Raw genomic sequence first — 27,305 nt, forward strand, 5'->3', positions numbered from 1 at the left:
TTTAACTTTTTGAGGTAAAATATTGCTTCAGTATGCCGATCTAATTCTGATTCAACATGGGTTTGATTTAATTCACCTAGAACATACATATCTTAATAAAATACCAATTTTAAAGATCAGAAACGACTCAGACAGCAGCTAAACACAGCAATAAAAGTTATGTAACTGCAATTTATTAAATGTTCAGTAAATGTTGCAGCTTTAATTAATGACTGAAGCGTCCATTCATTATTATAAAAGGGTACTTACACAAATGAGAAAATTCCTTGAAGCAGGTTTTAATTTGCCTCATTACTATTGTTAGTTTGTTGCAGAAAATGCAGTTGTATGTTGAACTACTGGTAAATAATTACGTTAGGTACTTAAAAAAAATTAGTGCCTTGCATATGCTGTTGATGGAACTTATTAAATAATAATATAACTTTGAGATGCTGAATTTATTACTAAAAGTATTCACAGTTTGGACAGTATATTACGAATGAGTGACTTGAATACTTATATATGTTAAGCGAATTAAGTGCAGGTGCTTAGCTGAGAAAAGATTAGAATTAATTCAGTTGGAGACTGGGGGACAGTAAACTCTAACGATTGAAAATGTTAAAATCCTAATTATCCTACCATATTTTTCCTTCGACGACTTCGCACTTTGAAAATGACTTATTTTAAAATGCTACAATTTTACTACTGTACCTTGAAAAAATGCATCCATTTTGGATACTCATATATATTTTTAACTGTAGTGACTTAATTAAGTGGTTTAACTATTAAAAACCAGCAAAGTAAATTATCCTCTTTTAAACCAGAAAGCAGAATAGTACTCTGTTTGCCTAAAGTTTTAGAAAAATATACGCTCACTTATTTTACACGAACGAAGAAAATTGTCCTAATAAAACTTTACAAAATTAATGTTAATGTGATTTTGTATTCGTTTTTCTATTATCAATTACTTAAATTAACATATATTGCAGACCCGGAAGTCAGCTTCTGCCTATAAAACATCAAGGATGTACTTTTAATAGAATATGCGAATATGCAAGAGCAAATTAATTTCCGTTGACAATATACACAACTTGAAGTCCATTGTGAGAATACGCAAAGTTTAAGCCCCCAAAACAAATTCAAAAGAGCCACTTAGGGACAAACTGTCGGAGCAGTATTTTACACATTAGAGCTGAGCTTAATGCGCGGAGACCAAGATAAGAGCGTCGCATAATAACGTGTGAAGTGGAAGTAAGGGTCAGTCTGGACAAGAACTGTTTGATCTAGATTGTAGATGGTAATAGAATGACCGCAGGACCTGCTCCGAAACAGGCCGCGGTCAGCCGGAAGCAAAAACAAGCAAAATGGATATGTTTCCTTTTTGTTCTCGCTGCGACCAGAGATGGGAGCTTGAGATGAACAGGAATTGAATGTGATGATAAAGGGAATGTAAAGTTACTTAATTAATGAATGCAGAAACGGAAATTTAGAACTGTGCATATCGTTTCGGTTCAGATCGTACATGTGCCCTTTCACTTTAATGTTTCCAACTGAAACCAAAAAGCACACTCGTAATTGTTCTGCAGATTCTCTTCAAACGAAATTAGTTACTACATGACGTGCGTTCCTTCGAGCTTCTCTATCGGCACGTCGAAAGCTGATGGATGATCGGACCTTACCGTTATAAAGTCTTAGAAGCTTTTATTCGCTAACACATGTGCATGGAGACCGTTGCAAATATAATGCAACACACTTCAAGCGTTTTAACGTTCTTTTTTTAACAGTTAACAGTTTAAAAAATTTCTAACAACAAAATGAACTAAATAAAATTGGGTTTTCAAATGTTGTATGCTAATGATGCCTACCTGAACCTGAATTTTATATTTTGTGAAATCTGTAACGAAATGAGCAAATAAGAAAAAATATGCAGAACTAAGTTGTTTTGAAGAACGAAAGATATTTGAGTATATTATTAAAAATTTTAATTAGGAGTTAGAACTCTGAGTTTTCTATCGGCAAAACATTAAACTTTGTTGAAACCGTATTGAACATGCAACCTAAAAATGGAATTTGTGATAACTTACTGCAGTTTCTGCGCCTTAGAAAATTGGTTAAACATCTTGTATTTTAGTAAAAAACAAGATGTGTTTTACTGACAAAAAAACTTCGTCAGATAAAACAAAAAAAAATTTAAATCGACAACTATACAGAGACTAGACAAGTGATATAATTCACAAATGAACGCAGTAATTGTAATATAAGTAAAGCAAAATGGTAACTGTACTATCAAATGATGTGCTGGCAATCCTGACTGATAACTTCTTATTACGTTTCTTGTAATAGCTTTCACGAATTTATAAAATATTAATCAAAGTTGCTATGGGTGAACGCGCGAATATTGTCTAAAGATTGCCGGCATGGTTTAGACCAGTGCCTAACTTTATTTCCTTTATTATTATTATTAGCAAGGGCAAGGGGTCATGGGGGTCATGACCCCCCTGTTTATGCTGGATTTATGTCGACTAACGATAATTATCCTAATTTTATAGACAACCTAATACTAAATTTCTACTACATAACCCCCCTGACTTGAAAGCTGGATCCGCCGCTGATTATTATTAGTAGTAGAAGCAGTTTGATTTCGCCTTAAAATTAGCCTTTTACAGTTTATACAACACATAATCCTTTGTTGGTTTTTGAGCCATTCAAATGATTTATATAGACGACTAATCCTCATTCAAATTAGAATGTTTTGTATTGTCCTAAAGAATTTGTGAATGATAAAAGCTAGTTTGAGTTTGATTTTATGATTGATTGAAGGTTAACAAAGTGGTGAATGATTAATTTAAATATCAATTTGCAGATTGAATTTAGAGCTTAGAATGATCATTTGTAGTGATAAGTTGAACAAGAGCAAAAATTTGCTTGTTTCCACTTAAAAAGTAATTCATTTTTCATGTAACAATGCATAATTTATCAAAGTATTCGAAGCAAATAAGTGAGTTTAAAGGATTCTAGCAAGGAATTTTTACTACATGACCTCCTCCTTACTTGAGAGCTGGATCTTTGCTGCTCAATGTACGATATTCAAATTTCGCTTTCTGGGTCAAAACTACTCGAACGATGCCAAAGCGAATTATGTGGCTCAAATGAGGCCTGAGAAACTTCGAAAAAAGCAGCGTCATGTTTCAGTCTATTTTGCAACTAAAAAAAAACACAAAAATCTAACATTTCTTCAAATCAAGACTTTCTTGACAAAACTGCCAACATTTCCTGATCGATGGTTCACTTTCGAAAAAGACCATTTAGGTCTCTTTGGAATGATCTAAAATTGAACGTTCTTGTTCATTCTGCTTCCGAGAATTGAGCAAAACCGGTACGGAAATTATAAAATGTTGGTTTATCTGGCACATAAATGTCTGATATTCACATTGCGCTTTCTGTGTCAAAACTACTCGAATTTTCATGTTGTTATGACACGAAAAATTAAAGAAAAATTGATTAAACGAAGCTTGAAAGGCATAGTTTTTAAACAATAAAAAAACAAATATAATGTAGCAAGAGATGGAGTAAAGAACAAAAAACACAATTAGCGCGACGATTAAAAGCAAAGAAATTTCAGATAAATTGAGAGAAACTTGCAGGACTGTTTCAAAGTCCAACTATTTTCTAACGCAGGAATTCGAGAAATCAGATTTTAAAACTTAAACTTAAAATTAGAAATAACATCGAGTTGTAATTAAATTTGAGTTATCATTTTTACTTTGCCACATGGAATAAACGAGTAAGAAACCGCTGCCGAATATCCAAGGTGTATCAATCAAAATACAGGAATGTAACATTAAAAAAACGTAGATATCATTTTCCTGTAACTAATTTATAGGGAAACCTCTACAACTTGCGCTTGTTTTGAACCAAAGTAACAGCCGGTCCCAAGTGTGATTAAGAACCCAGTGAATATTTTCCAGAACATCGAATTTTTCGGGTAAACATCAATAAGGTCGTAACATGTTTATTTATGGGCGTGATGTCGGGGCACCGAAACGCAACATTTAACCCTGTTGGACCTGTTGATCGTTGGATGTGTTGGTAATAAATTTCGTTTACTGCTTACGGGACGTGAGTGCGGATGGCCTTAAAAGATAAATAAACTCACGAAGGGACTTTTATTGTTTCAAATTTTGTTTTGATGGATTACAAGCGCGGATTTAATATTGAATAGGAATTGTCCACTTCAATTCGTCAGAAATGCCAAAAATAATAAAATAATGCCATACAATTTGCGGAAGCATTATGTAGAACTGTGGCACAAATACATACAATAAACAAGGTTGAATATTCATTATTATTTGCTTAGCTTTATTTGTTTTGAATGATGCATTATCTGTTTGGGTACCCTAAAAGGATTAAAAGTAAATATGGCATATGATTATTTTAACGGTCGTATTGGATTTCAAGTTTTACTGTGGGTTTGAATTACTCATGTATTAGAGCTCAAGTTGCATTTATATTAAAATCGCTTTTTTGCAAATTAAAAATTGTAAATATTTAAATAGATTTAGGAATTTACCATTTCAATCTTCAGTTTACATTGAATTCCCAATGAGCGTAAGCGTAAAAAGCTCATAACTACTAGAGTTTATATTAAGAGAACCTTTAAGAATTTTAGCAAAATAAAATGGGGGGTTTAGTTTTATTTTATCGGGTTCTTTAGTTAATTCAAATTAAAGGTAAACTTTTGTGCAATACCAACATTGCCATCCCTACATAGATTGAATTCCTGCAGAGATTCCCTTGAAGCGAGTGAGATTAGTTACCAATTAGTATCATTAGAAAATGAATATTCAAATCGTGTCCATAAATTCTGCTATGAAAGCAATTCTGTAAACCCGTATTGGAAAAATGTATGATTATTTCACCTCTTTGGCAATAAAAACAGTCCTGAAAATCTCATCAACTCGGAAAGAAACACGGACTTTTACTGTTAAACTTTTGAATCGGCTACAACAACGAAAGTTAAACGATCTGAATCAGAAAGCGTTTAATTTTCTACTAGAAATTATGTTCATATCTTATTGAACTAGACTCTTATTAGCGTATGTTTAATAAAGTAAAAACTGTAAGCGTAATTTATTTTATCAATAATTAAGTTATTTATTAGATAACGGCATTTATCCTCCGTACAAATCCATATAAAGTAATTTCCGTTCAACATTCATCTACGGTTTTCTATGTATAATTGACTCATCTGTCGCAAGGTATGGCACCAGTCATGCGGTAGCTGAATCAAACATACAGAAAATGCCGATGCTGCAAGTCACTAAAAGACCACCTGTGGTTTCTTAGCTCGGGGATTAATAAAAGAAAATACCAGAAGCCTCGCCATTACTTAAAGCACATAATAAAGATAATTAGTTTTATGCTCATAATGAATATTTATACACATGTATTTAGTTCCTTTCGGAAGTCATACTTTCATTAGTCCCATTGTAGTATTGAAACGAAGTGCGCTTCTTTCATGTCTAACTGCTCCTATTATTTCTTGATATTCTAAACGAAGTAAGCAGAAACCAGTTATAACAGGTGCAGGATCCGTAGAACAGGATGACATAAGTTCCAAATTAAGAATAATAAATTGTTAAAAAGCAGCAGGAAATGGAAGCGAATAAAGAAGTTAGTTACTAAAAGGAAATTGTTTTGTTGCTACATTTTAACACCAATATCTAATAAATTTTGTATAGTAATTTTCAGAATTATAGAGTCGTTCGATGTAAGTTTAAGGAGTCAAATGGGAAACTCATCAAAAAGTGTTAATTTTACGAAATCTAACTCAAAAGCTAATAAGTACTTTCTTTTCTTTTCTTTTAACCCTTAGCTATCAACTAATTAATTTTGTGTCTTCCTCATACTGAATTCAATTTTGCGTTGGGAGGGTCGCTATGACCTATTATTTCAACAAAGTGAAACTGGCACATTAGCTTGTTAGTAAAACATATATTTTATAATTAATTTAAAATTTACAGAATGTTTTTTTCTTCCTTCTGCTCATTAAAAACCTTCTTACTCCAAAGTTGTGATTTTTAAAATAAGCAGGGACAGTGTTTAATTCAAATTAAATTGGATCAAACTTTTTTTTCAATTTTGTCAAAACGTTCAAAACTGACGTTGTTTATCAGCTTTCTGCAATCTGGCGCCCCATCAGCCAATTTCTAACCATTAACCTTCAAAAACTCACGCTACACTTGAACAAACGTTTTTCCATTAATTAATTGCTCAATAATAAATTTATTAGACACTATTTACTTTGTGCAATTATTCCAAATATTCTTCTCCCGAACTTTGTTCCAAATTTATAAAATTACTTAAATTCAGTATATTTTATGTTCGTTCATAGATGATTCATTGTAATAGATTTTAGCTTCTCAGTCTCTCTGCTTCAGTATCAGCTAAACAGCACTGTTGCATTCAGAAAGTTGCAGAAAATCTATAAAGCATGATTGCAAAAGAACTTTTATTCATTTAATAACTTTTCAGTAAAACGTTTTTTAAATCTGTAGGTCCGTTCTGAAATTCTCTTCAGTTTCGAATTATATGCGATAAAAATTTACTAAAATATTGTCGTGGTAGGAGGGCGGCCTGCATGAGATTTATGCGAGGGGGTAGCGAGGAGAGCAGACCATTTAGCTCCCAACACCGGATTTTAATCTACATGCATAAAGTCAGAGGCGCAGACAATATAACTGCCAAAAAAGAATATTTTTATTCGTATTTACAACTAAAATATATACCAGCTTGCAAAACAATTCCGCTCCTTTTAAGCTAGATCGCGTCTAAAGTATACATCATGCGAATACATCTGAGTATATCCTAAAAAGGACACTTCCACATAACACCAAGAAAGCTCGATTATTTACTAAAATAATTTTTTTTCGTTAGAGGGAGAATACGTAAGGGTGACAGACTACCTTGGACAGCAAACGGTACTGACTTGTCATTTGAGGATTTTACTTTCTAGCTGGAGTCAAATGCCTTGAGTTAAACGGCAATAATAGGACACATTTTTTAAAATAAATTGACTTTTAGATTTAGAGAAAAAAAAAGTGATCACGTGTTGCTATTACTTGAATAAACACTTGATAACAGATTATGTCTTTTTTAAATCAACTTGAGATATTCACGAAAAAAATATTTTAATTATGTCACATTACAATGATGGTCATGTACAAAATGGAAGATAACAAAATGAGTTATTCATGTGCTATTAATAATTTTAAAAGATCAGATAAACCTTAAAGTTTGTACACAAGTTTGAATGTTGAAGTAACAACATTTTTTTTACTTTCTTGGTACCTTCTATCATTCCTTATTTATAAATGATTTGTAATACAGTTTGACTGCTGCACAATAACATAAGATCACACACACTTTTTCTTTTTGTGCGTGGATTAAAAAGCGATACGCCTCTGAAATTTCAGGGTGGTTTCGACCCTCCCCGTAGACGATCCCTCGCGAAACTCGAGAAAATACTTTCGCGACGATAAAAACATCTTGTAGCCACCGAGATTCAGTCCGTTCGGGCACATATTCAAATTATCAGTGAGTTTGTTTTTCTTATTTTACAACTTCTGCCTGCCCCGTTCATTTCTTTCTCCTTCGAAAATTTTAATCGATTCGAAAGGAGCGCTTTGTTTTAACAGCCCTGTGCTGCAAACAATCACTAGCAACCAGCAACGGTATGAGGAATTTGGCGAAAACATGAATTTAATAAAATTAACTTAAATTTCTCAATGTATTTAATAAATTGTGACAATTTTATTATCATTTCTGTTTTTCAAACTACATGTTTCTACTATTTCAAAAAACTGTACTGAATATTGGGAAAATCTTATTTAATTTTGAGAGTTTACAACTTCGAGTATAACCGATATACAGATAGCGTGTCTTAATTAAAATAATTGGTTTTTGGTTATTTTAGGTACTTTTTATTAGATTAGTTCGTGAAATTATATCTAATGAAATTCCGGGAAATAATACAAAGCCTTAAAAATATATCCCAAAAATGCTGTTAAGATAATGAGGGTCAGATGCTTAAATAGTTTTCAGACAGTGACAAAAATATGTTACAAATCAAATACGCAATTTTGATAGTACAGTTTTATAAAAAGCTGGTCAAATACTAAGAACTAAATATTGATGACACAGAAACTAAATGAAGTCGCTCAATATTTAATTCATATAAATATTTTTTTTATTATGTAAATATTCTTTCTTTTTGAAATTTGTAAGTGTCACGAGGCAGAGAGTTAGAACGCAATTGAACTGATTATTAATATGTATATATTTTTTTTATTGTAAATTAGATATTTAAGAGTTAATTAAATAAACATTTGAATAAATATATACGAACATTTTGTTCTAAAACCTCTTAAAGCGTTTGTCATAATAAACTGAAAAATAATATAAAACTGTAAAAATGTAATTGATATAATTAAAATCTACTCGTTGTCTGAATACGTCGGACGGTTTTCTGAAGTTATGTTTTCGAGTGAAATATGTCATAACTTTTGAAATTCTTTTTCTATTATAAAGGAAAGATGCAACAAAGAAGCCGGGTTTCTAAACCTTACATAAAACTTCATTGATTTTGTTTTTAAATTGACACCCTGATAATATTCGAATACTCTCTATTATTATCGTGAAAGCGTTAGTGCGTATTTATTCCGATTTAGTGTGATAATATTATAAATAATTTCGGTTAATGAATAAATCGAAAAAATAAAATATTCATTACTTAAGAATATTCCATTTTTATTACTTAGCATTATCGTCTTTATTATTATCGTCATTACTATCATTGACAGCAATTCTTCCTGAAAAAATTATAATGACACTGAACAGTTTAATATAAATTGAACTAATTACCAAATCCAAGACTAAAATCCATTTGTGTAATATCCGACAATCAATTGAGCAACACTAAAAATCCTAACAAAGGAGATAAAAGCCTAAAATACAACCTCAATGGATTCGGGCGTTTAGCCGTGAAGACTCTTTAAATATCTCAAACAACAGTTTAATGACCTTCTACCTGCTTTCAACCCTCCGTGGTGTATGATTTATTAAAAGGATAAAAGTGAGTAGATGAAAAATTAAATAAAGTTATTCGTGAAGCCAATTTGTCACTACATTGTCCGGCGGCAGGCACAGTGAATATCGTGCCTGACCCCGAACTAAACCTTTTGTTAAGATAGTGAAATCTTTCTGTCGTAGCCTTTCAAAATTCTATTGCTTTATTATACGAAATCGGATGTGGAACATAAAAATTAATTTCTGGCAAATGATTCAATAAGTTAATTAAGCCTTCTTATTTTTCTTCCTTATAAAACTCTAATGTTTTATTTGTTAAACAAGCTAAACAAGGAATATTATCAAAATATAATAATAATTCTGAAATATCAAAAGCAATAGCTATCACACTCTACAACAGTTAGAGAACCGAAAACATCTGAAATCTTGACAAAGTACAAAAATTGTTGAAAAGTTTCTGAGACTTTATCAATAAGTGTTTGTAGTACTAACTACTTTATTAAAGACTAAAGATAGAGAAGCGAGTGAAATTAATATTTTAACTTCTTTTGATAATTAAAATTTGACGTCGCTCCGAATGAGCGGTACAAAGAAGAATAAAATTTTGCTTGTCCACATTAAAAACACTTTAGAATTTCATCAATTATATATAATATTTATATTCCCCAAGTACTTGATCATTCTCTAAACAACTTACAAGATTTGTCGATTTTGCTCATTCCTTTTGCATTTTCAGCTAAATTTGCTCGAAAGGGTTTCATTACAAGAACTGAAATGGAAAATAATTTTTTAGAACATAGGTTTCTGGTTGAATTCGCGATCGTTATCGCATTGAAAAGTCCATCGAACTCCAAGCTATAACTCCATAATCGATTGAGTGACGGCACCAAATTACCCCCAGTAAATTCAAATATTGCCTCAGTTGCAGTAATCGAGTTCACAGTTGTTTTTTATTAATTCTGATGTATTTCGTCTTTATGCACATTTTGCCTTTTGCATCACACAAATATTGTTTTTCTTTTTCAACGTGAAAACGCACTGCAGTTCTTTTACCTTTTCACTATCTCGAATCTTATGTTCTCAATTCTGCTAGAACATTTTTCTCAATAGTTTAATTAATGAAAAAAATTTTTAAGCATGCGAATTGTTGGGAGCTTGACAATTAATTACTGAAATTCGTACTTATTCATATACTGTTCATAAATAAACTCTTCATTTCCATGACTTTAAACTAGAGCTTCAAAATAAGGTTCATCTAAACGTAGGTGTTAGAATTACTGTTGATCTCGAACTGCTAGGAAAGTACCTACGTTTGTGTAATTTTTGGGAAGTATATGCGGTTCAAGCAGATTATTAAGTTTAAGGAAAAATAGCTTCGCCTGAGAAAAGAATCTACTCTAAAGGTCAATCAATAGTCTAAATCAATAGGTCATTAAAGAGAAAAATTTCAGATGTCCACCTGGATCATTGCAAGTAGCCTAAGAACAGCTTGCATTATCTATATATGGGCGTTTCTATCTTTTTTAATTTTTGTAACTCTTTATCTATTTTTATTTTTGTAACTGTTTTGTGATTAACATTACTATCACGAACCAGTTCAGAGGTTGGAGTAACTGAATTTTGGTCAAAAGCAAGCAACAGTTCAATCAACAACCTCCGTCTTACTGATCATAAGTCTCGTTAACGTAACAGAGCACTTTTAAATATCCACTGTTTCTATGATAAATCCAATATAGTGAAAATGTTTAAAAAATAAATATTAAAAGGCATATCATTGAAATAAAAAAGCCGATATATTCCTATCTAGATTAGTGAAGAAGTTACTCGTTTAATGCAAAGGATATTTATTGTCTTTCCTGCAATTAAGAGAATGCATTTAATGATTTCGCGTAGAATTAATTAAACGTTGATGTTTTCAAATTGAAAACGATTGTGCGATTTTTTAAAAGATGTAGTCCGAAAGCATTTTTATTTTTATAGTGTTTTTTATGTATTTTTCAAAGCATTCGATTTGAAACAATACAGGGTTGGAAGGGCGATTCAATATGTTCTTCTACAATAATTTGCAAGTATAAAACTTTTTATTATATTTATTTTACTGAATTATTTCAAATATAAAAAGTCAAAAAATTGAGCCCAAAAACAGTGGCAGCCAAGTTTGCAAAAGATGTCTTTTAATGGAGTGGCAATTTCTTTCATGAAATTTATTAAAAAGCCAGCAAAGGTAAAGGTTTTAAATTATAATTTATTTATTACCTTGTACTGCCCTAAATATCCGATACGATACCTTTATGGTTAAATTTTAAGACAGTGTAACAGATTAGGATAATTTCAATTATGAACTTTACAACGCACCAAGCGGTTTCTGCAACAGGATCTTCATGTTGTTCTATTCTTTCATTATTGTTGGGATGCGTCTCTTCGAGCCTTTCGCTCCCGAAAATTCCGAAAGCAGAGATAGAAATGCATGAAAATATATCGCAAACACAAGTTTTGCTGTCTGTATTGAAGGTCAAGTTATATTTTATGTGTATGCCTTAAAGTACACTTTATCGCACTCTTTTGGGTAAATCGCGTGCTACAATTTGAAATCAAAAAATTTTTGTTTGGTAATTACAGCCTTTGTAATTATTTTTTTTTTAGATTTTTATGGATGCTCATATACAAAAATGTATACCTAACAAGTCTTGCGTGGTCAAACAATCAATTGCTGCGGCAAGTAACATTTAGCTAAAAACTATCCAATATATAAAACTGCACTTATTCAGAACGGCTTTCGCATATATAAAGCAATCACAACTGACTTCTGCCTACTAAAAAAATACATTAAATGACAGCAAATGGGGTTTGAAGCAGAAAAGACTGTTGCTTGAACGACATATTCCTGAAGCAACGACTTAAATTGGATTAAGACTGTTACTTTTCTAAACTTTTCAAAACATCTCCTATATTCAATATAACATTGAACATCAAATAGAACTTCCGGGCATTCTGTCCTCAGAGTTAAGTCGTTACTCCTAGCTATAATTAAGAGTCATTAATTCATGGAACTAAATGAATACATTGAGAAAGCAAGACCCAGACACAGTTAGAAAATATTTAGATATTGATTAGATCCGAATGGCGCAACTCGTCGAAATGCAGAACGAACTGACCACCTTCTGAGCGGTTGATTAAGTTAAGATGATCCTTTTATGCAACGTAGCGATCATTTAATGCACTAAATAATACAATGGTATACAAGCTGTTCACCCGAAGCCGATGTAGAAAATCGTGTGAATGGCAAAATTTAAATTAACTGTTCATCGGGGACGAAAGCCGCCCAAAATAAAATAATTAAACTACATGAAAGAAACATGTTTGCGATAGATCTGTTTATTCACTGAGTCTCTTCGAAGTCGTACGCGCCCCCTGGATTCAAACTCTTGATTGACGGGTTTCTCATCAGTATTCCGACCTTGCGATTGGACAAACGCAGCTGTCAATCAAAAAGTTTACGTACACCCTGTCCGCCCTATACACACGCCACCACGTCGTCATGGTTACAGTTTACCGTGTTTTTGTTTGAAATTCGGTTTGTGCACGAAAGGCTGCGTAATCGGGGATTCGAAGTTAATCAAATAAATAATTGAATTGGTCCGCTGAATTTGATATGTCCATATCGAATACACGCGCTGTTTATTTATGGATGAGTTAAAGTTGATTACTGTTTTTCGGCTATTTACTTCCATTGTTGTTAGAATAATTACTAGTTCGGTGGATAATGATGTAGATTTTTTAACTCCCAAAAAGATTATCGAAATATTACTATCCATACAAGCTGGCTGAAAATGACCCCTAACGCCTAACTTTTGTTGTGTAAGTTAAAAGATTTTCTTAATGCCACAAGCAATTCAGAAGAACTCTTCTGTTCATATTCAGTATTTCATTGTACAAAATAAATTGAAATCAGTTATTGTATCCAGTTTGTCGAGATTAAATGCCATAATGCACACTGTGTACAAGGTGGGCCACTAAGAGAGGTGGTCGGCCCTACCTCACATACTATTAGTCGTATCGATTTCAAGTAAAAAAATCTATAAGTAAAGTGGCTCAGGGAAATGGCTGGAAATAACTTGCAAGTTTGCAAAATGGCCGCAAGAGGGCGAAACAGATCACAGTAACGCAACATATGCGCGTAACATTGGTTGTTGCGAAACGAAGATATACATACCTACCTAGCTTGTGCCTACCATAAGCTTGTGCAAATATTTTATATATATATATATAACACGTAAGAATCAGGTGGAAATTGTTGTTGAGTTTCCTACTTTAGGAAAAAGTACAAATTAAACAAGAAAACTCTGAAAATGGTGAAATGGGGATGCAGTTTATGGGTTGAAAACAGTTTCTTCCAACTTGCGACGAAACATGACTTCACTGACTCGCGCAAATCGGTCAATGCAAAAGTTGTAGATAATAAAAAAATATAAAACTGTTATGTTTAACAATTTTTGACATAACCTCAAATTAACGGTCAAAATGGCAAAAAAGCAATTTGTCAATATTTAATTTTTTTCTCGTCGATAAAAGATTTCATTTATATGAAGATCAGCAAAACTATGTATTTTTTGGCGTTGAATAATCATGATTCTTTCCAAGTTCACAATACGAGTATTTTTCGAATTATGTACATTTTTACTATCCTTTTCTTCAACGAACGATTTCAAATGGATTTGTAATCATAGTTGCATTTATTGCAAAATTAATATGTGTACCTAAGTAAAGATTTTATGTCATCTATTTTTACTTTTCAACATGGTTTGCGCTACTTACTGTAATACTCTTGAATAACTGCATGCAAATATAGTCCACTTTTAATAGAAATAATGAAGAAAATCGAGTATCATTGAAAATGTTCAACAAATCATAATTCAAAGAGACTTTTCAGCTTGTGGCAATTTTAGAGTAGATATTACACGATTGAAAAGACCACTAATACACTTTCCAAATGCAAAAAAGATCAAGACAATTGTTCGTGGAAGATAAGGGTAGTTTTTTCGGAAAATGTACGTAATTCAAAAACTAGTCGCCTTCTGAACTCCGAAACACTCATGCTTATGCTCATGCACCAAAAAAGCATACTTTTACAAATTTTACGTAGGTAAATCAAATAATTTTTGCGCGAGAAACAAATTAAATACTGAAAAATAGGTTTTTCGCCATCTTGGCGGTTAAATTTGAGGTTAGGTCAAAAAGTTTTAGGTTTTTGTATTATCCACAACTTTAGCAATCAACATTTTCCACTAGGTGGTCATGTTTCATGTTCATGTCAACCCATAAATTGCATCGCCATTGCAACACCATCAGTGTTTAAATTTTATTTTTTTTTAAGTTGGCACCTCAAAAACATTTTTGACCTGGTCTTTGCCTGTTATGAATGTTTTTACTACATATATGAAAATTCGTATCGGCACTAGCCTAAAACATTATTCCGTCCCATCAGTTCATACAAGCCTTAAACAGACCAAATAAGCATGACGATAAGGCGTGAAAAAATAAAAAATAATGAATTAATCAATCAATCATCTTAAAAAATTATAAATAATCAACTAACAGTTTTAACCTTCAGAAAAACAACTAGCAAAAATGTGAAAAATTATAAAGCAAAATTGATTGCGTCGAAGTTTTTAACTGCGTATCTCAGAAACGGTAATAGATTTTTATATCAGGCATATAAAAAAAAGTTATTTCAGCACCTTCGATCATAAACTAAACGTTAAAAAGCTGAATATAAAAATGCACAAAAAGCTAACACGCCTAATGCTGTTTACATATGAACAATCCGATCTTATTTTCAAGTTTTTCCCGAACAGATCTTACAAATTCATCGAAACTAATACTATCGATTGGGAATCATCTACCAGCGCAAACTAAGCGACGCACTTGGGCTTTCTAAAATTAAGAATACATTGGGATCTGCTTATTCTTCTTTTAATTTTGAAAGCAAGTTAAACGTTTTTACAAATGTAAACCCTCTAAAACGAACACATAAACATGTGTAATTTATCCCTCATACAACAGGCAATAGATTCAAAACTGCTTGAAAACATAACAGTGTTCGGTGCTTTGTACAAATTCACTAAAAAGCTACATTTCAAACACAAGATTATCTAAGCAGTTTTGAACGAGTTATTCAATGGTGAGATAATTGTTCGAGATATTTTAAAAGTTAGATTCGTAGTTGATTTAACGGATGTCCAAAATAATCCAAAAAAATTTCATCGAAAACAAATTTGAATATCTGATTAACTAGTCGTCCATCAGATGCACCGCTCAAGTAATGATACTTTCCAACTCGACTAAGTCCAATAATGCGAAGTTATTTAAAGTGATTTAAAAAGCGTTTAAACTAAAATTGAAATTCACCCTCGACTTGAGTCGGTGCACACGAGACGGCCGGTGAATTTCCATTTAATTTTTATATCGCGCGGATTAAACCTCACCGAAAATGGGGACGGTAGGAGGAGGGTAGGAATAAAAATATTCCAATACGGGGATGACGAGCTCTCGCTTTTTTTTTTGATTGACAGCTGGCTGCGATCCAATCAAATTCGAATCGAGGGTATTGAACAGAGCTTACCATATACTTTAGCCAAGTGTAATCGATAATCGAACCAGCCTGAAAGTAGGGCAATTGGAAATAAAATTTTAATTTTTATCTTCCTCTCATCAATTATCAACACTTTAAAGAATGAGGAAATGGATTGAAGAGTTGAAAAATATAACGTTTTTTCTTTACTTATAAATATTAAGTTTTCATAGTAGCAATAGCATTGCCCGTAATTTACTTATGAAGCAACAGTAGGATGATTGAGCAATCAACAGTTCAATCTTTAATCCTAAGACTTCGGATGCCCATTTAAAGTGTGTATATTCAATTTTATATCAATTTTCTAATCAATGTTGTAAAAATTTAGAAGCAAGACTAATTGCTGGAGAAACAAGCGTTCTGATTAGCACCTAATCACATTAACTTGAAAACTAAAACACCACTATTGAATACCGCAAGAATTGACGATTCCCCAGCAGAACGAGAAATTATTAATAAAGTTTGACGTGTTTTCTATTCGTTAGTGATAAAGTACATCGCCATCTGTCACCAGGTGAAATTTAATATCAGGGATGGAGTTTCATCCCTTCAAAGCGGGCCACACTGTCGCTCTCCTGCACCTATCGGAATTTATTAAACTTCGAGAAGTGAAACAAATCTGGAAAGGATCTGCACAATTTCGAATGGATAGCAATATAGACAAGCGTATGAATTGAGCCAAAAGAGATATACCATTCAGCAATGATTTAGAAGATTGGTGGCGTGATATTAATCAAAATGTTACCATCAAGACTCCAATATGTACTCAAAATAAACGTGTGCGTACCGAATTTACCGAAATAAAATATTTGGACCTTTTTTATGAATTTTTGAACGCGAACCGTTACTTAAGTAGTTACGGTTACCTACTCTTAGAGAGTGAATTGAAAGATTTTCTTGAAATCGCTTTCTAGTCGTTTCAGTGTCGACAAATATGGTTCAAACAGGATCGTGCAACATGCCACAGTAGGTTAGATATACCTAAGGCAATAAATTAAAAATAGGTTTAAGAGAAAAGCTATAGATGGACTTTCCGAAATTTTTTGGCCATCTCGGGATCCAAATTTGGGATCGCCCGATTTTTGCTTGTTTGGTTATCTGCAGGAAAAGGTGAATCTTTGAAGGCCATTTACAGATGTTGCTTATTTGGAAAGAATTCTTACCGAATCGGTTCAAAATATTACTTCCGCTATAGATTGAGGAGCATTGAAAAGCTTTTGTGATAGAACAATTACCTTCGTGAAAACTATTACAACAAAATTAACTATAATGGTATTATTCATTTAAATGCATCGCTAAAATGTTGTTGATGAAAAAAAATGTTGAAGAAAAGTAAGTAGTAAAAAATCTTTAAAGAAGCATGATGTCATTTGCCCGTAATTTTTAGTTCTAATTAAGTCTTTTATCAACAACTGATAACTGTGCTTTGCTTTTGTGAAAAAAATATTTCTCTGAGAACTCTGAACTTTTTGAGAAATTTTACATCTGATCATCATTATTTTATTTTAGATTTAAGAACCTGCAGAACTTTCATAACGAATAACTTTTTTCGTAAAATGAATACTAAAAAAGTTTCTCATATGTTACCAACTTAGATATGGCAATAAAATTATTAGTAAAAGACTTTCACATTCTTTCTTAAAAGTGACAACTTAAGCCTGATCAACTTGCTCTGATATCCATACACACTGTAAATAGTTGTTCAATTTATCCAATTACATACAGGGCCGTTCCCATGTTTTATTGATTTGCGTGTTTCAGTATTTGCAAGTGTTTTAAAATAATTTAGATTTAGAGTGACAATATATCAAAATTATCATTTTTACTCTTCTAGCACTCACATCACATTAATATATTACACTAGAGAACGGATAGATAATTATCCGAATTCTCTGTTGATTACTTTTACTAGATACTATGCAAAAACAAGCTTAAGCCTTTCTGCGGTTTATAGTTTCCTTGGTACGCCTGACGTTCACTCTTAATAAGTAGTACCCGAATACAACACGTTTGGGCGAAAATTGGATGACAACGTTCCCATTGACTTACCTTTACGCAGCCTAACAAATTTAGTTTTTATGGCTCAAGATTTTACGTCAAACAATATAAACAGAGAAAACCCGTAACTACTTTTGTTTTATTTGTCGTAAACAAACGCCCATCTATCTGATAATAAATCGAGAAATGTATGTGAACCATGGTTGACGCAGCATTGTTGGAAACCCGCTGAATACCCACAGAAACGGTTCCGTTTAGAAACAATGTCGACTGCCTTACAAATGTTTACATCGCCTAAATACACGGTACCGGTTGGCCGATTGTTTTTCCGCTGCCTTCCCATGGTACTGCCTCGAACAATGGCTGCATCTAGTCAACCATTGTTCCCCACATCGGACGGTGTTATTAAAATAATAACCGCAATTTCAATGGTTGTTTTTTTATTGTCGTTGTGAGTTTATCTGTTTTCTTTTTTTTTGTTCAAAAATAATTAGGGATATTATTTTGAATATTTATCCGTGTAATGGTATAGGTAGAATTTTGATACAGTGATGCGATAAGAACTTGAAGGCCAAATACAGTTTTTGCTTTGATGAAAAATGATAATATGCGAATTTTATGGACAACACCATCGATTTAGATGAATAAGTGTATTTTGAAGTAGACATGGGTAACTCAGTGAATTTTTAGGAGTAGGCGCAGTGATGCCGAAATGGCTTGGTGCGCCAACCCAACGAACAGGCACAGTAACCGGTGCAGTTACGTTCAAAATATGCTTTATTGCTACAGAAAAATTGACAAATTTTATGAACAATTGCAGTCAGCCATTTGGTAAAACGTTACTCATGGAGAATGTTGCGAAATTTTTTTGGTTAGGTGATAAAGTCCCAAACCCGGGCCTCGTATCCGCCATTAATGAAACACCATGAGTTGATAAGGAAAAAATCAGAAACGAAAAATACTCCACAATTCAGAGTTGTGCATTCAGTAAAGAACAGCGCGCTCTAAATGCCGTCAAAATTTCGAACTTCACTTTAAGAAACTTTTGAACAGGATTTGACAAAAATTGTTGCGGGACACATTTTGCGTCGAGTTTTTCGAAAACAGATTTCTCATAAACGCAAAATGCTCTACACGTTTTGGGTTTTTTGCGAATTCGCAATTGAGAAAAAACAGGCAAAACTAAAACTTGAGTTTTTTGCATATCTGAAACGATTCTTTAGTGATAAGCTTCAGATGAACTTGATGTAAAAATACGAAGCCGCCCAAAATAATCCCAAAGTTTAAAAATATACAGCAAAATAACCAATATCTCAATCGATATCAAAACCACTCTACGAGTAAGGCGATAAATATGGGACTAAAAGTTCTACATGTACATGGCAACCAGCCGCAAAGTAATGCTAAACTTACCAAAAGCGGCGTAGTGCCACCTGGAACGGGAAAAGAAAATGTGTTTAGTACAGCAGGAGATCTGTACAAAACCAAACTTTTTTTTATCAGCAAAACAAAGAGGGAGAAATTTAAAGAATCCCCCAAACTCCAGTTGCTTGCCGGAAAACTAAACTCAGTTCGATCTAAAAGATTTATAGATTGGAGATCATTCTTACCAGTTTTTTGCAAGCTGGCGCCCCATCCTCCATTTTCTACCCATACTCTAAAAGTACACCACACAATGAAAATCCACTTCGCATGGAAAAATTTAATCCTGCTTGAGCTTAATAATTTATTTATTTTTTTTTAATTTTATTATCTTTTAGTTATGATCATTTTCGCTCTTTTGTATTATATTTTTTTCAATCTCCTCTGGCTTATTGCTTCGTATCCTAGCCCCAGATCTCATGTCTTAATTACAAAAAATGTGCTGTAATGCTCTATCCAGTCCTCCATCTCAATCCGATGCTGATAAATGGGCAGAAAAGTGGCATAATGCATAACATTTTGTTTGTAAATCATAGTTTTCCCCTTTTATTTTAAGTTTGACAATTTCTTGTGAAGTAACCAAAAGCTCAATCGGAACCATATTCACATTAACTAAGCTGTGCCAGTCACAAACTTGATAAAACGTTACTCATAGGAATTGTGGTAAACTTTTTTTAGGTGTTAAAATTACAGTCCCGATCCTCGTAAAGCTTTAATTTGTCAGCTTTTTCTGTGAGACTTTTTACCTCTTCAACAATCACCTGATTTATATTGTTAAAGTTTAAAGCTGCAAATTTTCTTGAATCTCAACTCTCACCTTTCCTAATTAAATTTATGAGAATATTGTACATATTTTTACATAAAATATTGACTGTTAAGAGCGAGACAACTAATTTAAATATATGTATGTGTAGGTATATTATTCAAATTCCGCTTATCACGCCATGCAATCAAAGATATCAAATTTCTCCAAATTCTGATTTCTGAATGTTATGCAGTAAATTTCATAATTTTATAGTTGAGGGGTAAAGAAACGAAGAATAAAAAATGGTTTGGTAAATGTCGTTTTTAGAACCCATTCATTTGACCGTTCGCACTTTTTTTGAAGATTTTTGAGACACATTTGGAGTCAGATTGTATTCATAACTACAACTTTTCTTACTTGGTTCCAGAAGTTAATCGATTATCTTTAAAACCTTGTATAATATGTTTTTTTTTATAGCTTTGTTACTTTGCATACGCATCAAGTTACAATCAGTTCCAAAAGTAGAATATGTCTCGTTGATATATGTAAAGTTTTACGCTAGACTTTTGGCAACTAAAGTGAAAATCCCGACAATGAAACACTTTTATCTGTTTTATTAGTCTTGGACAGCCGTCAGTCAATACTCTTTCCCACCGTGTCAATCTGAAACATAAAAGCGACACTCGCCTTCCGCTGAATGATTAGGAAGTGTTTGAAAATATATTTTCGAACGTGAAATATTTTTGTTTTTCTCAAGCATTTCTCGAAATAGCACGTTTTCACAACACTTAGGTAAAATAAGTGCAGACGTGGTACCACGATCGAGGTCTTTAATAATTAAAATGTATTTCATTTCAGAAAATGGGCTTCCCCGGAGGCTTCGAACGGCGTATACCAACACACAACTTTTAGAACTAGAGAAAGAATTTCACTTCAACAAATACCTATGTAGGCCGAGACGAATAGAGATAGCAGCATCTTTAGACCTCACTGAAAGACAGGTAATATAATTTAAAAAAATAATTTAACAATCCCAATCATGCGAAATTAAATGGCGCACTCGAAAACAACTTGAAATTATTTTCAGTTTAAGCAAAACCCACTTAATAGATCGAATAGTGCCGTCGCGTCTCTCTTAATGGATTTCAGGCTGATTAATGATTGAACTGAGAGCAGAACAACATATTACACCCAACTTGAGACGTCTTTTTGCCTTTTTACATTAATTTCGTTGGAAATAATAGGTTACGAGACCGAGATTTTTCATTAGTGCGGCGACAGTTCGAAATGTGTGCAAGGCTATTTGTTGTTACGTGATTTCAGAAAGAAACGATTTGTAAACTAATTTACCTTTCATGTCTTGACGCCTTTGTAGCATTACAAAGAATGATACTTCAATTCAATGATGAGGAATAAACGGATTGTTTTTTAATCGATTTACTAATTTTCCCATTTAACAATCGAGTTATTTAATCGAATGTAAGGTATTGTATTAAAATAACCTCATATGTTCAAGTCTGATTTTTATTTCCTTCATAGATACTTTAAAAACCAACAAAATAAATCAAATAGCGCTAATTAGTCACAAATTATCGAAAACTTCGATACATTTATTTGCGCCTCATAAATTGATTTACTAGCAGATTTTACCTTCATTGTAGTCCAAAACGACTTCATCCCCAAACACAAATATATAGAGGAGTTAAATCCGGTCGGCAAGAGTGATGGGGATTTTCTGACAATCTAGCGGTCGCCAAGATGTATATTCAGAAAATGCCTAATATTGTTTGAAATATAAAAAAAATCCTTGTGTTGGAAGTTAATCGGTGGTCGAATATCCAAAGAAACTTCGTTCGCATTATATGGCCCACATATTCCAATTTTCTTGTTTTATAGTGTTTATCACTTCTCTTCCTTTGTTCATTGTTCCCAGTACTGATTCATTAGATACCCTGTCCACCGATGAGTTTCTCGGAATTCTCCTATATACCCACATTTCAAATTCTTCAAGTATTTTCTTGGTCGCCTCTGTCAATGTCCATCACTCTACTCCGTAGATGAGTGTTGAGGAAACGTAACATGTTTGATGTTAACATCCACGTTGGGGCTTTTAAAAAGATTTGACTTTTTGATAAACGTTTCTCTTGCTTTTTCTAATGTGCATTTAATCTCTTGATAGTTATTGTTCCCAAATAAGTGAATTTGGACTCTTTCTACTGGACTCTCTCTGATAAACAGTTGACAGTTTTGGATCTTCTGCTCATGAATTTGGTTTTACTTGCGTTCATTTTTAGACCACATTGTTCACTAGCACCGTTCATCCTGTTCATCAACTCTTGCAAGCCAATTAGACTGTCGGCAAATACTACAGTGTCGTCTACGTATCGAATGTTATTAATACGTTCTCCATTCGGCAGTATTGCGTGGTCGGTGTCTTCTAAAGCTTCGGTAAATATTTCCTCCGAGTATAAGTTGGAGAACAGAGGAAAGACAATAAATACCTGCCTAACTCTACGCCGTATAGCAAGCAATGACATCACTCTGTTTCTCTATATTGAGCTTTATGGTGGCTGTTTGGTTCCAGTACGTTCCTTATGATACTAAGATATTTGTCATCCAATCCAGCATTACTCAGCACTTGTATCATCCTTTCGTGTGATTTTTCGAGCACATTTTCAATGTAAAAATATGCAGTTGTGATTATATGCCGACGCATGTGAATATGGACATCGCAACATGGAACCAAAAGTAGAAAGTTTGAAATTTGAAAAATCGCACTATCGTATCAAAAATATCTATAAAACGAAGTAACACGCTTACTTTGAAAAAGGTTACAAACATCTACACTATCCAAAATAAACTTGCGATTTTTTCAAATATGTTTTCATTCTCATCTCATTCAGCCATTTCCATCTTTCATTAAGCAAAAAGCTGATTCGGCCAAAGGCCATCGATGAGTCTTTAAAAGGATACAACGAAACAACCACATTTGTCGGGTGTTTTTATTACTTATTTTGCATAAAGCCTCCTCCAAAAGCTACTACTTGAATTTTTTTGGGTGTTAAATTTACAAAAAAGTTTGATTTTTTCTGAAAAAAAATGTTCATTAAAAGTTTTTCGATTATAATTATCGAGATATGAACCATTTTTCTGTGGAGCCACATTTTGAATCCCTCCAATTGGTTCATCCACGTGTCCACTCCATACAATTTAGTGAAGTGAGTTCGAAAAAAAAAAAAAAAGTCTCGCCTTCATATTCAGATTATCATTGGAAGATTCTCGCTTGTTTTAGGTTGATCGAGCAATATCGAACTCGGCATTTGATCTCGCAGTTCAGGTTTAGATCTTCTGTAATAATTTCTTTTTTAGGTTCTGAGCTATCATAGTGTTGAAAGGTAAAAATTTAAAAAATTGTCTTGACAATATTCATTTGAAGAGCTTGTCTGGAAATAGAGACCTGTTGAAGATTTCTCATGTTAATTAATATGCAATTTCAATAATAGGAATTCCAACGCGAAAAATATGGTTAAAACCATTTAATTGTCAGATTATCGTCAAAGACCCGTAACTTAAATAGGCATTTGTTCAGATGCAATATTTCCATTCTAGGTGAAAGTATGGTTTCAAAATCGTCGAATGAAACACAAACGGCAAACTCTGGGCAAACAGGGTGAAGATGGAGACGACAAAGACTCGGTAACGAGCGAAGGGGGCAAAAGTGCAAAACTATCCGATAAATACTTAGACGATGAAATGTCGAAGAAGAGCTGCCAAGGGTGTGAAATGCCTCCGGCAGGTACATATATAGAGTAGATCGCTTTAGAACATTGTTAAAATTCCATAGCTCAAAAAACTGACGATTTTCTACTCATATAAAAAGCTTTATCTAAATGACTCTATTTACAGGATTATGTGTTCCCCAAGAAGAAGCTCCTGACATAGTATCATCTAGAGGAAACAACAATAATACCCCCAGCGCTACGAATAATAATACCGGAGCGTTTAGTAGTGGTAATTCTACTGGCGCCAGCAGTATTGGCAAGTATCCACTTACTAATCGCAAAAAGACACATAGAAACACTAGTATAATAAAAGTGTTTCGTAAATCCGTAGGCAGTGCTGGTTCCTTCGATAAACTATTGGAGGAGGACTCTCGATCTAACGAAGATTGTGGGGGCCCAGGCGGGACGGGCGCTAGTTCAATATCCAAAAAGAGTGGAACACCCAGTACGCCACTGCCCAGCATAAAGGTAAGATCAAAGTGTTTCATATGATTAAAGAATATCGTACCAGGAGTTTTCAAAATCACATGTTGAAAATTCTCAGGAACACAAAAAAAAACTGTCTATTCAAATGATTTTGTTTTACGTATTAATTGTTAAGTTACATGGTGTACTTGTTACAAGTTATGGTAGAAACACTTTTACATTAGTTTTGGCATTAGAGTCAATCCAGATTTATTGCACAAATGCGCGATTTTAAGTGAACTTAAAGTAGCCGTTCTTGAACGTTACACCTCATAACAAACTTTGGTGCGTACAAGTATTTAAAGAAACTACGCATTGAAATTTTTCTTAGCGTTTTATTAATGTTTTGATTTTTAATCAAAAATAATTTTAATTAAATATATTTGTCGTTTTATTTTAAATGCATTTAACAGTAAGTGTACAAAATCAATGTCAGATTATAATGTAGAATACTGATATTAGTTCCTACGCTAAAAAACATGCAAATCAAAAAATGTATTTTGCAAATCAAAGCAACATAAAACGGTTGTTCCGATGAGTTCAACTGCACTGCTTTATTGTGTTTGATGTTTTTTAAAATTATTTATACTTGCAGGTAGAAAACAGAAAATCCTCTCCAATCTCTTGTGATAGAAAAGTCGGTTTAAGTAAAGTGTCTCCGAGCAGTGGCTCCCATAAAGACACTTTGAATCAAATAGATAGTAACACTAGCGGACCTCCTGCAATAACTTCAAAACTATCACCCAAGAATCCACCCATGGTCCATGCTAATACTACAAGCGTGCAACTTCCGTCGCCTTTAGGTAAGCTACTATTGAAGAAATCACTCAAATAACATGAAAAAGTAAAAGTTTCAAGATGGATTTCATAGAACACTTTTAAGTTAAGTTTGTGTTATAGATAAAGATCTGTCGAGAAACCCTTCATTTTTTCGAGTTTCAAAGTTTTACGAGTTTCTAGTTTACGAGATTATGGAGTTCGTTTCTATAGTGAGTTTGGGGTCGCCAAGTTTAGACTCAATGCAAAACATTTTGAAGACTGTTTTGAAGCTCGATTTCTTTTTTACTAATGAAAAATATATGAGAAGTGCACTCGCCTCACTTAAATAAAATTTACAAACACACTAAATTCAACGTTCAATTGGGATTTTTTGTTTGCTCTTAGCATTTGTACAGTAACCTTTGTAGAGTGGCTTGAACGACTCTTCTAAATAGCTTCTTTACTAAGGACAATATTTTAAATAAAAAAAGTTGAAGGCACTTTTGAAATGTACACTGATGGACAAAATTAGCACACCACCATATACATTTGCGAATAAATCATTTTCCCCAAGTAAGCTGGTAAATAACGCAACAATAGTTGAAGCAACATTGTACAGTACCAATTGTTTCCAATTCCAATGCAAGTTTCTACTTGTTTTGTGTCATTTGCAACATCTCATCATTGTTTTCAGCAAGTGTTGTATCGCGATTCCGATTCAATTTTCTTGCGTTTTTCCTAACTTGAGTGCATTTGCACTGAAATGCCCCCGAAAGTAATTTATGTGAGTTTGATGCGGTCAAATTTGTCACCTTGTTCGAAGAAGGATATTGCCAACGTGAGGTCGCCCGAAGATTGGGTGTTCATCACACCGCCATTGGTCGATGTCTTCAGCGTTTTAGGGAAACAGGTTGCCATGCTAGATGATTAGGGCAAGGCCGACCAAGATCCACATCAGGGGCGGATCCAACTTTAAAATCGGTTTATTACCGGAAATGAGATAAAAAATCGAATTCAAAATGCCCGAAATGTTGCAATTTTTTCCAAAACGGTAAGAAGAAGGTTCAGTATATCCGGATTGAGTACAAAACATCATGCAAAATGTCCTCTCTTAACCATAGCCCACCAGTAAGCTAGGATTGAGTTTGCTCAAGAACACGTGGATTGGGATTTGGATAACTGGAAGAAAGTCTTATTTACTGATGAAGTTAGAGTGGGTTTAAAACCTTCGGATGGGCGAGTTTTTATTTGGAGAAGACCAGGAGAAAGATACAGCCAAGCATGTATGGTTTTCCAACTGGCTTTCCGTGGTGACTCAGTAATGTTTTGAGATGGCATTTCTTTGGAGACCCGTACGGACCTTGTGGTGATGCGAGAAAGTTCATTAACTTCCCATAAGTGTATTCAAGAGATTTTAGAAAACCACGTCGTACCTTTTGCACCTCACATAGGCGACAATTTCTTGTTTATGCATGATAATGTCAGACCGCACCGAGTTCTGATCGTGCGCGTATATCTTAATGAGGTTGGCATTCAACGTTTAGTGTGGCCATCGCATAGTCCTGACCTTAACGTGATTGAACATGTTTGGGACCAGCTCAAACGACGTATTCGCCGACGAGGTCTTACTCTTGAGAACTTGCCTGAACTGGGAAACACGGTTCTTCAAGAATGGCACAACTTTTTTAGGGCATTCCAAGCCATTTGAGGGACCTTATTCCAGCTGAAGGCGGCCATACACGCGATTGAATCGGTTAAAGACGAAAACTTTACCTGAATTTCAAAATGCATTCTGCATAAATTTTGCTCAAAAATCTGATAAACTAGTGCATCATGTTTTGGTTTTATTTTTCTTTCAAAACATTTTAATTTAATTTAAAAAACAATAATTTGAATGACTATGAAGGCTTTCACGGCCGGTTAAATCACATTGAGGAATGTTTTCCGGCCTTTAAAGCCGTGGTCTATGGGAATTTCTTCCTGACGTTTCGTCCACAACTGCGGTGGACATTATCAAAGGCGATGAGGCAGTGGGCGAAGTGATCTTCCGTGCTTTCCGACTAAGACTGATTCAACTGCTGGATTCCCCGTCGTATTTATACAGCCCAACCGTGTGTGCTCATCCGTGGGGGATGGGTGGGGGTTCAAACGCTTCGGCGCACATGCTGTTTGGCGCAAAACGCGCTTCCAATCTGGATTGAGTGCCGTAATTTCTTCTTTTCTGTTAAAGTTGTTTTGGTGTTTAAATATTTCGATGGCTTCTCTGGTGAGTCTCGGGTAGTCTCTTTCTCAAAGTCTGTTGGATGGTTCGAGTTGGCTTAAAAAGGGTTTTTACTTGGTGTTTCTCCAGTATCTTGCCGATCCTGTCCGTGACTCCGTGTATGTACGGGAGGCAAGCCCAACTCTTACGCTCATCATGCGTCTCTGTTGTCTCCGA

General features: G+C 33.7%; 1 protein-coding gene across 1 annotated transcript in view; it reads left to right on the forward strand.

The window, feature by feature from the left end:
* The window catches only part of LOC109532772 (homeotic protein proboscipedia), a 74,945-nt gene that overhangs the window by 41,272 nt on the left and 6,368 nt on the right, over nucleotides 1-27,305 (forward strand). The window contains exons 5-9 of the mRNA XM_048664173.1: nucleotides 20,721-20,863; nucleotides 23,472-23,658; nucleotides 23,769-23,900; nucleotides 23,976-24,112; nucleotides 24,705-24,912. Coding sequence (XP_048520130.1) covers nucleotides 20,721-20,863; nucleotides 23,472-23,658; nucleotides 23,769-23,900; nucleotides 23,976-24,112; nucleotides 24,705-24,912 — 807 coding nt within the window. The remainder of the gene's footprint in view (nucleotides 1-20,720; nucleotides 20,864-23,471; nucleotides 23,659-23,768; nucleotides 23,901-23,975; nucleotides 24,113-24,704; nucleotides 24,913-27,305) is intronic.

The sequence above is a fragment of the Dendroctonus ponderosae genome, unplaced genomic scaffold (genome assembly GCF_020466585.1).
Source record: "Dendroctonus ponderosae isolate FM_Combo_2020 unplaced genomic scaffold, Dpon_F_20191213v2 Dpon_F_20191213_1, whole genome shotgun sequence".
NCBI classification, from domain to species: domain Eukaryota; kingdom Metazoa; phylum Arthropoda; class Insecta; order Coleoptera; family Curculionidae; genus Dendroctonus; species Dendroctonus ponderosae.